This window comes from Malaya genurostris, chromosome 3 (assembly GCF_030247185.1).
Source record: "Malaya genurostris strain Urasoe2022 chromosome 3, Malgen_1.1, whole genome shotgun sequence".
Classification (NCBI taxonomy): domain Eukaryota; kingdom Metazoa; phylum Arthropoda; class Insecta; order Diptera; family Culicidae; genus Malaya; species Malaya genurostris.
In genome coordinates this window covers 76,128,093-76,142,483 of record NC_080572.1, presented here as the reverse complement: position 1 = coordinate 76,142,483, position 14,391 = coordinate 76,128,093, and the positions used below count along the sequence as shown (strand labels likewise).

At 36.4% G+C, this 14,391-nt stretch overlaps 1 protein-coding gene across 1 annotated transcript in view; it reads left to right on the top strand.

Moving 5' to 3' along the window:
- LOC131438235 (uncharacterized) overlaps positions 1-10,880 on the top strand; it is a 679,506-nt gene extending 668,626 nt beyond the window's left edge. Inside the window, exon 4 of the mRNA XM_058608110.1 lies at positions 10,809-10,880. Within this exon, the coding sequence (XP_058464093.1) occupies positions 10,809-10,834 (26 nt within the window). The 3' untranslated portion in view covers positions 10,835-10,880. The remainder of the gene's footprint in view (positions 1-10,808) is intronic.
- The last annotated feature ends 3,511 nt before the right edge of the window (positions 10,881-14,391 follow it).

The following is a 14,391-nucleotide window of genomic DNA, read 5'->3' as shown; positions in this document are numbered from 1 at the left end:
AAAAAACTTGCTTCCTGCTTGCATTATTCACTGACCCTTTGAATATGTTTCTGCCGGAAAAGCATTTGTGCGAAGATAAATTTGAATCCCATCAACTCTCCCCAGCGTGCGGAGACCGGCGATCTTTGGTCTGACTTGACAGTATAAAGCAGTTCCGGGAATCTACAAAACTCTCACGAACGGGCGCGGTCTGGTCGGAGGATGTGGCTTTCCGGAGAGAAAAATCACATTATTTCATCGTTCTCGTCGGCTTCGAACGACGACGATAACGAGAGAAGGGATTTTTTTGCTGTCTGTGAAAAAAAACTGTATACATACATGCTGTGAAATGTAGGGCCATAATGTTATCCATTAAGAGTCACTACCGCACCTTATTGTGTGATAAAATCTATCTGTACGTGTGTTATTTAATCCCTTGTCGAGCATAGGTTGAACACCGATGAAGTATATTTCGGATAATCATAATCGGAAGGTTTTCACGAAGCATCCAAAGTAAAGCCTGCAGTCTATCCAATATTTAAGACTGCAGTCTTTTCAATATTCATATTTTTTAATTTTTCCTTTTACCACGAAAGATAGCGACACGATTTTTGGGTGGCAAGTGACCGGAATTTTAGTGCAAAACCGGGAATAATATTACAAGCTCGAATATTAGTTCAAACAATTTTAATTTATTTTTATTCACAAAGTGAAAAGTTTTGAAGCAACGTCCAATTTTGCGTTTAAACGAGAAGTTCAGCAAAAAGAGTTGAAACAACTCATTGTCCCATACATGTTCTATGTTGAACAATCATTTAGAAATTGGACCAACACCCCATGTCTCGTCCAACAAGTTTTTAAGGGCTTTAATGCAGTTTTAAATCAATCAAAAAACATCACAACTCTTCTTTAACTTCACTAATGATTTCAACAGGACTCACAAAATTGAAAAAGTTTTTGACTTTGACTTTATCTACCGTTTGCAGGGAATATTTAATTTATTTCTTTGAGAGCTGAAAGGCATCATTATACCACTAGGTGGATTAAAACAGGTTTTTTAGATTATGGTTTGAATTGTTTAGTGAATGTAACACATGGATCAATAAGTCCCGAGACTAAAGCAGAGATGGCGCTCGTAGTAAACCAGTAACCACGTCTTTCTAGAGTACTAACCTTTGCTTGAAACGGGTCAAAATTTTAAATCGATCCGACCAGAAACAGCTGAGTTATCGAGGTTGGAGTAAAGTCGTTTTGTAGTTTGTTTAAAAAATGAAAAAAACGAGTTTCGTGTTTTTTTTTTTTTTTTATTCAATATTATAATATAATTTTAAGGCACACTGCTTAAGCTCTAAGATGCCAAGGATATTTACTAATCTTAATTACGACTATATTAAAACTAGAATAGTATCATTATGTAATGCCGGTGAATTGGATATTGCATATGGGTCTTCCATATGGCGTTTGCAAATATCCATGTTGGCCGCATCCTTCGGTCCGTGTGGGTCCGCGGAAAACACCCCCAGGCTACGAAGGCCTGGCGGGTGGCCCGCATGCTGGTTTTCGACTGGAGCGGTCTTCCCTGGACGATGATGATGTGAGTTTCGTGTTTTGATAAAACATTGTTTTTTAATGGGTAAAAACACCGTGCAAGCGAAACAATGGATTGAAAAATGTTATCCGGACTCTTGTCCATCAAAAGCAACGATTTGTCGGTAGTTCGCCGAGTTTAAACGTGGTCGTACCGACACAAATGACGCGGAACACTCAAGTAGACCAGTGGAAGCCGTTACACCGGAAAATGTGAGTGAAGTGACAAAAATTATAATGAATGATCATAAAGTGAAGCTTCGTGAGATTGCTAAGATGACACAGATATCATATGGAAGTGTATTTACTATCCTTCATGAAAAATTGAGCATGAAAAAGGTTTTTTTCCAAGTGGGTGCCGCGATTGCTTTCGATGGAACAAAATGCACCCTGCCACAAGTCGATGAAAACAATGGCGAAATTGAACGAATTGGGCTTTGATCTGCTTCCCCATACCCCATACTCGCCAGATTAAGCCCCCAGTGACTACTGGCTCTTTGCTGATCTTAAAAAAATGCTCCAGGGAAAAAAATTGGTCAAATGAGGAGGTCATCGCTGAAACTGAAGCTTATTTTGAAGCGAAAGATCAATTTTTTTATAAACATGGTATTGAAAAATTGGAAAAACGTTGGAACCATTGTATCACCCTAAAAGGTGATTAGGTTGATGGATAAAAAAAATTTTGCAAAAAAAATGTTGTTTCCATTGTTAATCTTATTGATCCATGTGTTATGTTTAATTTTTTTTTGGATGTGCTCAACTATGGATTCCACAGTAGGATCACCAGAATGTTGATATTGATACCGAAGAAGGAGCGGTTGATGATAGGAGAATAAAATTTAGTTTGAGGTTTTGCAACCGATAGTCTCCTAACTTCAATCATATAATGATTTGAACAATCTATTACAGTATCGATATCAGCCGTATTTTCCAAAACAATTTCAGGGTTCACATTACTTTTGATATGAGATCTGTATCCAAGACGATTAGGGTTTTAAGGTGGTAGAATATGGACCTAATAGAATTATTCATTGCTTTCACTAATTTGTCACTTCAGCGTTTAGTAGAATAATTTCACTGGAATAATATTTTAACACCATTTAATTCTACTATATTCACGTCACTATACAAAACAACACTTTGAGAATTTATAATAAACGTTACATCACAGATACGTATTTCAAATACTTAATGTAGTCATCACTAAAACCTGATACACTGATGATGAATGCATAATGTATTCAAAACAAATATCTGCGTTATAACGTTTATTATACATTTTTAAAGTTTTGTTGTGTATAGTAACGTGAACATAGTACAATTAAATGATTCTAAAACATTATTCCACTGAATCATTGCTCTATTTGAAATCCTGAATATTATTAGTGGGTGTTTGTTAGAGTAATCCATACACTACAAATATTTCATTAATCTGCTAAATCCAAATCAATTGTAAAAGGAATGTTCATAGAAGATAAACTAGTTGGGCTATTTGGATATAAAACTGGCTAAGGAGTGTATCGAAAATAAGCTATCCACATACATTTGTGTTGTACGCATATATTTGTGATGGTTTTTTTTATGCTCAGATCACAGCATGCTATGCGTTTGGCTGTCAGCTTTCGTTTGTTTACTTGTTTGTGCGGTTGAAATTCAGCGTTTTCAAAATGTCGCGTATTGAAAAGAAACTGAAAATTAAGGTTCTGGACACATGGCTAAGTGAGAAGGGTGTTACTATGCAAAAATTGGCGAAGTTGTTTGGAATTCATCATGCCAGTGTTAAAACCCTCATTAATAAGTTTGGGGAACACTATTCTTTGGATGAGTTACCAGGAGAAGGCAGAAAACCCGGATCTTCCAACCCGAAACTAGACCAGAAAGTGGTATCTCTAATCATGAAGAACAAATCAATGTCAATACGTGGTTTGGCAAAATAGCAGGAACGAGTGTCGGAATGACAAGCGTTTCAAGAGGCGAAATCACCTGAAGACCTACAAGAAGCAGAAAATCTCGAAACAAAGTGTAGAACAGAAGAAGTGAGCAGCAACAAGAGCCCGGAAATTGTATTCGCGTCTTTTGCAGTGTCCGGATACATGCGTTTTGATAGGCGATGAGACTTATATAAAGGAGGATTCAAAAACCCTTCCAGGTCCACAATACTTTACTGTCGTCGTTGGGAAGTATGTGAGCGATGCGGACAGGCCGATTCAAGTGGAGTAATTCGGTCGAAAGGTACTGGTATGGCAAGCAATATGTTCCTGTGGTTTGAAGTCAACCATTTTTTACACTACCAGAACTATAAATGCAGAAATCTATCGATCTTAGTGACTCCAGAAGAGATTTCTGCCTTTATTTAAGAAGCATAGTACACCTCCACTGTTTTGGCCGGATTTAGCGTCGGCTCACTATGCCAAAATCACTCTCAATTGGCTTGCGGAAAAGGTATTAATTTCGTTGAGAAAAATATCAATCCACCAAATTGGCCTCACCTTCGACCCATCGAACGTTACTGAGCAATCGTGAAGAGGGTCTTCAAGAAGACTGGCAAGGCAGCTGGGACCATGCAGGAGTTAAAAAAAAATTTGGCTCAAGCGTCCAAAAAATGCGATGCAACATTTGTTCGGTACTTGTTTAAGAGTGTTCGATTAAAAGTACGAAAATTCTTAAAGAAATAACTTAAATTTAATCCGGTTTTCATTATGCTCAAGTTTAACCTCGTACAATAAAGGATAAATTTTTAGTTTGAATAAAATATCGTTTTTTATCAAAATTTGAAAGAAAAATTTCTGGATAGCTTATTTTCGATACACTCCTTATAAATCAGCGAAGAGTTCTTTATGACGAGCTTGAACTTTCTGATTATTTTTCTGGTTATTCCACGAGAGATGCTAGGCATTTAGAAACCTATTAAGAAAAACAGATCGATATCTTATGCGTTTATGAGAATTTCATTTAATTCATTTGCTAATCAACGCGAGCAAGTGGAATCAGGAATCAGAACTAATTGGTTCAAGTAGCATGTTCCCCTAGTTATTTGGAGATTTGTGCCTTGCCGTAGCTTCTCATCAATTTCCTGATGGGAAGAAAAGAATGAAAGGAACATGAAAGGAAATTGCGAAGTGGGTGAGGCGGAAAAACAGCACAAAACATAACGAAACAAATCTTTCTGCATCCCGGAAAGGATGCTGAACGATCTGCAGGTGTGAAAATGCACAATTAATAAAACATCCAACATCCGAGAGGATTTAGAGATTTTACAAAAGCGACACCATTCTGCATTCCCGGAAGAATGCAGAAAAATTCGCAGTGTGTATGAGCAGAAGTAAATTCAGCAACATAAGGTCAATACAGAAGGGATTCATTCACTCCAGGAAGAACGATGAACCCTTCTGACTATAGCTCCTTACCACATTGGGTGAGAAACGAGAGAATATCCTTCAATTTTAGCTCCGCATACACAGACTCAACCATGTATGGAGAACCAAAAACCCGGATACGTAGTTGCGTCAATGCGGGACAGTTACATATCAGATGATATGAAGTACCGTAATCGCATTCACTTGAATCACACGAATTATGTTCAGCACGCTGAATAGTAGCCATGTGATAATTGAGTTTGTAATGTCCAGTCAGAGCTCTGACCAGAATACTTCAATGATACTTGGAGAAATGCAGTAGACACTTTGACATTTTCAGATTTAAATCTGGTAGAAATGCTTTTGTCTGAGCGCAAGTTTGCAAGCTGCGCCAGTAGCTGGCATGTTTGGATGCAGCCCAAGAACGAATCTTGTGCTTTATCCAACTAGTTAAAAGTGGTAAAGCTGGTTCAGGACCAACGAAATCAATCGTTGCACCAGCTCTAGCCAACTAATTAGCCCATTCTTTTCCAGTAATACCAGAATGGCCGGGTACCCATAAGAAGTAAACAGCATTTGAAATGCTGAGGTCTTCAATTTGAGTTCGACATGCGATCACTAGATTCGAAAGTGAATCATTCGAACTGAGTGCTTTTAAGGCTGCCTGACTGTCGGAACAAAAATAAATTCGCTTACCACAAATCCTCTGCTGAAGTGCCGATTGTACTCCACACAGAATCGCGTAGATTTCTGCTTGAAACACAGTACAGTATCTACCAAGTGAATGAGACTGCTCCAGCCTCATTTCACGACAGTAGACACCAGCACCAGCACGACCATTCAACAGAGAACAGTCCGTATAACAAACTATGTGTTCATCAAGTTGTCGTTTCTAATAACCAGACAACCATTACTCACGAAGAGGATAGGTCACATTGAATGTTTTGAAAGGAAAACTGCATGTGAGAGTTAGATCACTAGGAGTGATTAAGCTCTCATCCCACGTAACTATTTGAGACCACAAGCGAGTGTGGCTGGTAGCATAATCTATAGGGTTACTGTTCCAAAGCCCTGTAACCTTAAGACGATATGCACAAGATAATGCTTCTTGTTTTAGGAACACATGTAGTGGTTTGATGCACAGTAGCACCTCTAGAGCAGCAGTAGGAGCTGTCATGAATGCTCCTGTCATCGCCATTAGGACCTTCCTTTGGAGATGACTTTGACTGAACTGTCGCAACTTCTCCTTTCTGCCATCACGCAAGACATCCATATGCTAAAATTGGTCTAATGATAGTTGTGTAGATCCGATGAATGTGTCTGGGTTTGAGTCCCCATGATTTTCCAAAAGCACGTCTGCATTGGCCGAAAGCCATGTAAGCTCTTTTAATCCTGAAGTCAATGTGAGCAGACCAATTCAATTTTGGATCAAGAATAACCCCGACGTATTTAACTTGAACAACAAGAGTAACATCTGAACCGAAGAACTGTAACGGACGAGCTACTGCGAGTTGTGAGCACCGATATGAGAGAAACATCGAGAGCACTATTTGTAAGTATGCATGCACGAGACATTTCACGTGGGTTAGTCATACCGTTCGTGTTGAAGGCAACGAATAACTTTCCAACGTAGAAGTTTCCCTTTTGGAAATATGGTTCATAGATGCTGTACGTTTATGCTGGAGATTTATTTGTGTTACTCTAACCATTATCAATTAAAATAATGAAGACTATATCTCCAGCACTTATCGTACAACAACTAGAAGAAACCAAATATACTGGCTTATAATCGCCTATAGCGAACCATGGAAGGATTTTTTTAAATGCTTGAATCATTTAAATCCAACGAGTTGCGAAGAATGAAATCGTACACTGTGCCAGAGCTTCGCGTAACACAGCAAGGAAAAAACCCAAGATATTCCGTTCATGACTGCATTTTTTAACCTCCTGCAGCCATTCAATCATCGGCACGGAAATACACCTTGACTTTGGAGTTCCTATTTTTGTGGCCAATTACGACATGGAACAGGAAACTAGTGAAACCAAAATCATATAACAATGAATATGACATAAATTAAAAATAAGAGGACACAATAAAACAACATTTCTAGGAGTTTGCTCGGTTTTGGCTGTTTGAAATTAGAAACTCGTAATTCATAAGAATATTAAAAAAACAACATTTTATAATTATAATTTGTCAACTCATAAAGTAATAGTGTATTGTCATGAATAACCAAATTTCTACTACTCTTACCTATTGTCTATGGGAACTACCATGTATCGGAGTATTAAAGAGTTTTGAGGGAATTACATAGATGTAAAGGTGATTAGTCGATCACAGCAAGTATTCAACTTTGCATTCATATCTTTCGTTAATGATCCGAATGAGCAGTACACAACTCATGCCAAAGATTTGGATCTGTAAAAAAATCTGAATAATTTCGCTATAGGCGAAAAAATCATTTATAAGAGCATTTTGGTTATGAATTAAATGACTAAATTGACCGTCTTAAACAATATTTACAAATATGTCTCTTTCATATTAGTCAATTTAAAATACTCATGGTTCATAACCATCTATAGTTTGTGTCTGTTTTACTAGAGAACAAAACGTGTCGTAAGTCCACAGCACACAATTACTACTCCGTGTACGGTGTAATTCCGCATTTCTATGTATCGGTACGTCGTATCTGAACTATTTTATGTCCCGGGTTGGCGGTTCAATGCATAGGACGCTGGTCTTACAAGCCAGTTGTCGTATGTTCGAGCCCCGACCTGGAAGGATTCTTGGTGTCAGTAGGATCCATTGTACTCGCCATGCAATGATTCTGTACACTAAGAATCGGCTGCGAAGTCTGTTGAAACAGAAAGGCCAAATTCCACAAAAGGAATGTAATGCCAAGACTTTGCTTATGTATCGGTTTTGCACGATACGCTTTGTGCAATGATTCGTTCAGTTCATGTGTTTGGAATTTTGTGCGTCATTTATTTTCACTTTAATGGTCGTTCATACAAACATTTTAGAAAACTTCAGGTTTGAGTTAGTTTTGGATATCTCATACTACTGAAAATTTTATCCTAAATTGCTGAACATATTTCTGGTGGTATGGAGAAGAAACTATTTTGCTACCTTAAATACAACAAGAAACGTTGAAAATGAAGTTCTACCCATTCTTCTGCAAGGTAAATTTGGAAAAGACTTCCCATAGTAAAGTAAGTCGTAGTCCCGATACGAACATGTAATCAACGTAAAATAAATTATAAGAATTTTTATTATTTTTTTCCTCTGCCACCATCCCGATACTACAGGGTGATTTTTTAAGAGCTTGAGAACTTTTTTAAACAATAAAACGCATAAAATTTGCAAAATCTCATCGGTTCTTTATTTTAAACGTTAGATTGGTACATGACATTTACTTTTTGAAGATAATTTCATTTAAATGTTGACCGCGGCTGCGTCTTAGGTGATCCATTCGGAAAGTCCAATTTTGGGCAACTTTTTCGAGCATTTCGGCCGGAATAGCCCGAATTTCTTCGGAAATGTTGTCTTCCAAAGCTGGAATAGTTACTGGCTTATTTCTGTAGACTTTAGACTTGACGTAGCCCCACAAAAAATAGTCTAAAGGCGTCAAATCGCATGATCTTGGTGGCCAACTTACCGGTCCATTTCTTGAGATGAATTGTTCTCCGAAGTTTTCCCTCAAAATGGCCATAGAATCGTGAGCTGTGTGGCATGTAGCGCCATCTTGTTGAAACCACATGTCAACCAAGTTCAGTTCTTCCATTTTTGGCAACAAAAAGTTTGTTAGCATCGAACGATAGCGATCGCCATTCACTGTAACGTTGCGTCCAACAGCATCTTTGAAAAAATACGGTCCAATGATTCCACCAGCGTACAAACCACACCAAACAGTGCATTTTTCGGGATGCATGGGCAGTTCTTGAACGGCTTCTGGTTGCTCTTCACTCCAAATGCGGCAATTTTGCTTATTTACGTAGCCATTCAACCAGAAATGAGCCTCATCGCTGAACAAAATTTGTCGATAAAAAAGCGGATTTTCTGCCAACTTTTCTAGGGCCCATTCACTGATTTGCAAGCGTTGCTCGTTAGTAAGTCTATTCATGATGAAATGTCAGAGCATACTGAGCAAATAATAATGCATGAAAATCATAACCTCAAAAAATCTGAGCAAATACTAATGCATGAAAATCCTAACCTCAAAAAAATCACCTTTTAGAAGGAATACGAAAATTTAGTGCGCACGATTTGGCATCACTGAATAGCAATAACTTTACGTTTGCCTAGCGATTTATATTGAACTGCTAGGTGGCATAACAGTGCAAAAATAAACTGTTATGTAGTGACAAATCGAAACGTAAACCCTATGAAATATATGATGTTAACTTGCTACTTTTTCTCAAAAAGGGAGAGCTTACAGCTAAAACAATTCAAAGACATTTGAAAAACTTCTGATGTTTCTGATGAAAATTTGTCATTAAAACATTGAATCATGATTTTACAGATTAAATGTAATTTAAAGTACGATTTTTATATAGTTGAACCGTTTTTCTTGAAATCGTTATAACTCTGAAACTATAACTTGTACTAAATTGCTGTCAAAGAAGAAGTTCTAGAGTAAACGTCGGAATAAAAAGTTCAATGTTTTTTTTAAGAATTGGAGAATTAACGACAAAAACTAATTCGAAGAATTTTTTTTTGCAATATTTGGTATTAATTTCATTAGTGCCCTTCAAAAATATAAAAAGAAATCGCTAAACTATCTACCGGAATTTAGGAATCTTCTTGGTGTTATTCAAATAAATAAATAAATATTATTCTAGAGCTTATGATCCTAGAAGAAACCTAGTCTCCTAGAAGAAACCGAAATATTCAGATATGAAATTCAAAGTACCCACATTTTTGTTGAATTATGCTACTTAAGTAAACTATAGGTTATTGTAGATTGGATTTGGAATAATTCCTCTTGATCATGATGGCTGATGATTGAAAATGAAAGAAATTTCAAATAAAGCTAAAATATGATAAACTTACATAGATTTTCTGAAACTGTGGTTTGGTAGAGTTTTTTTTTAAAGTTTATTGAATGTAATTAAGAGCAGGAAGGGGATTCAAAATGACTTACGTCGTTTATGAACGACCTCTTTTTTAACCCATCCCGATCAGTACGTCGTATCTGATCTATTTCTCTTTTAAATACTGAATAGAAAATTCTGACTAACTGAACCAAAATGGAATTAGCACTTGCTACGAAAACAGTGTTTTGTCATAAACTTGATACGGCTTGATGATCGGGATTCCATGTGGTAAAGTCATTCAAAGGGCTTCGGACAAAAATTCGGATAGATGGTTACAAGACAGCAGTTCCAATGGAGGACAGACAGGAATTTTACCTCTCAAAAATGTCAACCCAACCATTTAATTCAACATCCTGAGAAAAGGTCAATTGTTTAAATTCAAATTGAAAGTCCCAGATTCTAGATATAGAAAATTCGAGCAGCACCAAACCGGAAAACTATTTTAAGGTACAATATATCAAAATCAACACCAAACAAAATCTGATACAATCCAGAAGAACTAGCTATTACAATAATCGCATTCGGTTTTTTATCTGGTCAGCAATCTGTGAATATGGCAAAATGAGTCAGCAGTGCATTATATGAAAACGTAAACGGGAAAAGTTACAATAATAAATACCTCCAGAATCATTTGTTTTTTTTTTCTTAGGTCAAGTTTAAAATCTACAATATTATCTTTAGGAACAAGCACTAATATTTTAGATGATCTTTGTCGAGATGCCACGAAAGTGTCCTCTCTTGTCAAGCAACAAAAGTTTAATCACATTTCGCTTTATTTTCTCATTTCAGGTAAGCTATATTGTCCTATCCGATAGATGTCTCCATACACAAAAGTAAGTTGATGAATCTTATCACTAATTTGTTCAAAACAAAAATTAAATCTTTATAACACTAGCTGTCTGTATAAGGAAATGGATTCATTTGAGTATCAATATTTTATAACGTACTATTATATTCGAAGCTTGTGATGCGTCCAATCTAAAGATGCTTATACAGGAAATACACCTAAACATGCTTTTCCGAATCTTACATATGAGTGTATGCTGTTATACTTAGCCGTGTTATTCTATATTTATATATTTATACATAAAATTATTGCTTTTACTCCACCAGTTTTCATATGTATTACGATATAAAGTCCAAAAATGAAGCTTGATGTGTAGTTTGTTTACTAATTTAATATTTTTTAAGGATTTGATTGTCGTTTCAGAATATTATTCTGATCTTCGAATAAGTCTAAATGTAAGTTTTTAAAGCTGGTGCAAAAAGGCGAATGTTCAATTTCTTCCGGGTGTTACATTGTCACACGCATACATACACACACACAAAATTGAATTTTACAGGTGACTTAATCCTTCATACGATGTAATTCTTAAAGATCTAATTTGTCAAACGACGGAAAATTTCATTTGTAATGATTTAATGTTAGATTAGCTTGAATTTTACTGGTTTCGACTGTAACTTGCATTCTGCTAGTAGGTACGACTGCATGAATATAAATAAACCTTTTATCGGCCAAGCAGATGCATGTTTCTGTGGCTCAGTCGATCAACAGTCGAGCTAGAGATCCAATAATTCTTTTTTTTTTTATTTTATTGATTTGTTGATTCTTTTCGGTGATAATTAAGAAAACATTCATTTTTTTATTTTTTGTACAGCATAACGTTTCGGCTTACTGTTCTTCAGCCATCGTCGGACGCATTTAACAAAAAATTACTACTCATTCATTCTATCACTCACTCCATCATTGCCGACGGTATGACGATCATTCACTTTAGACCGTCCATTTGTTTTGCTTCTCCAATACTCTATTGGAGAGATTTATTTTGCTTCTCCAATACAATCTTTTCCCCACATGGCGTTCTGATAGCTAAAAGCTCGAGATTTTCGAAACTAGTATTCAAAATGTCAAAAGAATGACAAGTGTATAAATTTGCAGCCAGCTGTTTTGACATACAGCTGGATACGAAACTAACTAAAAATAGCTAACACCTATAAAAATAACTACTACTACTACTACTATGAAATAAACATCGAAAAGCTGATTGAAAATCGTGATCGAAGTAAAGTTCAATCGGAATTCATTGATTTTTCAATAAACAGTCTTATATTAACACTTAGTTTCGCTTCAAAGTATGAAGAATGATAAAGCAACTTATATGTCCCAAATATGTGCATGAAAATTGATGTAAAATCACAAAATATTTTTGTTTGCGTAAGTTTACACTAACATGTATTTCGATTCCTTTAAAATTTACTTGTAAATCCAATTCATCGGTCAATAAAAACTGTTCCGAGAAATATGCAATGCCCATCGAAAAATTATGAAATTTGCAAATTATGCAAATTCACGAATGAGACATTTTAAAGGATGATTCAATTTTTTTTAATAATTCAGATTTATATCAAGCATACCAAAAAGTCAACGAAGGCCCATCTTTACATGCTTTAGCACTTAAAAATATACTTTAAAATAAAAGCAATATGTGCTAAATTCACCACCCAAAGCACGTACAAATGAATCGTGGCATTGAACACAGCTGATTTTTCTGCATTCTATATCGAAACTGAAATTCACATCATGGGTTATTTTCATTTTTTCAAACAAGGCATTGGAAAACTGTTCAATTTAACTGCTAGAAAATCATACTGAGCCTCACACACCCCAAGGCTCTTAAGTCAAAATAGATCCGGTTAAATTAGTTTAAACATTTTGGAATGAGCTTCACTGGTGGGTTTTCAAATAAAAAGGAGTAAATTACAAAATAACACTCAATTATATGAGCTTCGAATATCCAAATTAAACGGAAAATCGTAGCGCCCATAATCTGCCCTCCCAGCTGCCATGAGCCGGAACTGAAAACCTATTAATCATTCCTAGAAACCCGAAATTATTTTGTCTAATGATAATGATAATATTAGTACAACACTCTAGGCACAGTTCACCAACCAGTCAGCACTTTGAACGATGGTGCTGAACGGTGTCATCGAGAATTTTCCCAAATCGTGGAGCTCCCGTAACACTATTTAGACCAAATTGTACGCCCGCGCCATCGTTGGTACATATTTCGTCGTTATTTTGTTATCTTGTTCCACGAGCTGCGAGGAAATCCATAGTGAATTTAGTGATAACGTTTAGTTTTGCCGGGAAACGAACGTAAAACACCCAATATGTAACCAGTTTTGGTACCGAATAAAAGCTTTACGCCAAATTTTCCAACCACTCGTGCCAGGTCGAGCTACACCCGTCCAGTTGATAGCGCTTAGCCGACGAACATTTGCTCCGGTAAATTATTGCCCGGTCGTTTATCAATTTGATCGTGGGAGAATGCATCGAACTAGACGCAGCTTCGAACGATGTTCCCGGCCATTCCACTGAACATTGGCGTTGCACGCAGCTTGGATGGAAAAATCACCTCCCACAATAGTGAACATTAATTTCATTTTCTTAATTAGCATTTGTGTCCCTGAAGCACATATTTTCAGTGTTTCGTTCGAACCATCGCTCTGGCAGACTCCCCAGGTGGGACCAGACAGTATCAAGAGCAAACACAGTAAGAGGGTCAATCGTGGTTACGTCTACTTTGTCCATACTAATTAATCTGTCCGATTACAAATAGTGCGTTTGAGTATAGGGTTGGATCAGGTTACATGCATCACAGAAGAAAATAGCAATACAGATTAAATTTGTTGTTCATGTTTTCAAGACCTACTTTTTTCTTCTTCATTTCTTTCCTATGGTAAGTATGGAAAAAGGATAAAAAAACGCTGCTTTACTCAATAATCTCATATAAAAGTTCTCAAAGTAGGTATTTCTTATGCAAAATAACAGTAGAATAGATTATTGAGATTATAGAGTATTCACAAAATTTACTGTCATAACAGTTTCACCCCAATTTTGGAAATGACTGAATGGAAACATATATTGGAGAAGCCAAATGAATGAGAAACTCACAGAAAAGATGATTTTTTGGAGAAACATATGCTCAGAGACAGAACTCGACCACACGACCCTACCTGGTAAAGCGTACATCGAACATGGTCTAAATCCTAGCCGCCTCACGACCGGTATCCCATATCCAAACATCTTCTCTGATCATCACTCTATCGTGTTTTAGCCCACATCATCTTCTTAAGATTTTTTTTTGTTTGAAAATATGTTCAACTGATGAATATTTGGGCCAATTATAGTTAATCCAAACGATTCTATGATTCGTATGAGATGATCGCATGGATTACGTTATCCCGTTTTGTCCAAATTTTGCTTTAATAGGGAGCAGGATCTGAATGATGAAAAAAATCATTTTTGTGATTTTGTTTTCAGAATTATCGTTCAACAAAATAAACTCAAACGTTTTGCATGATACAAAGC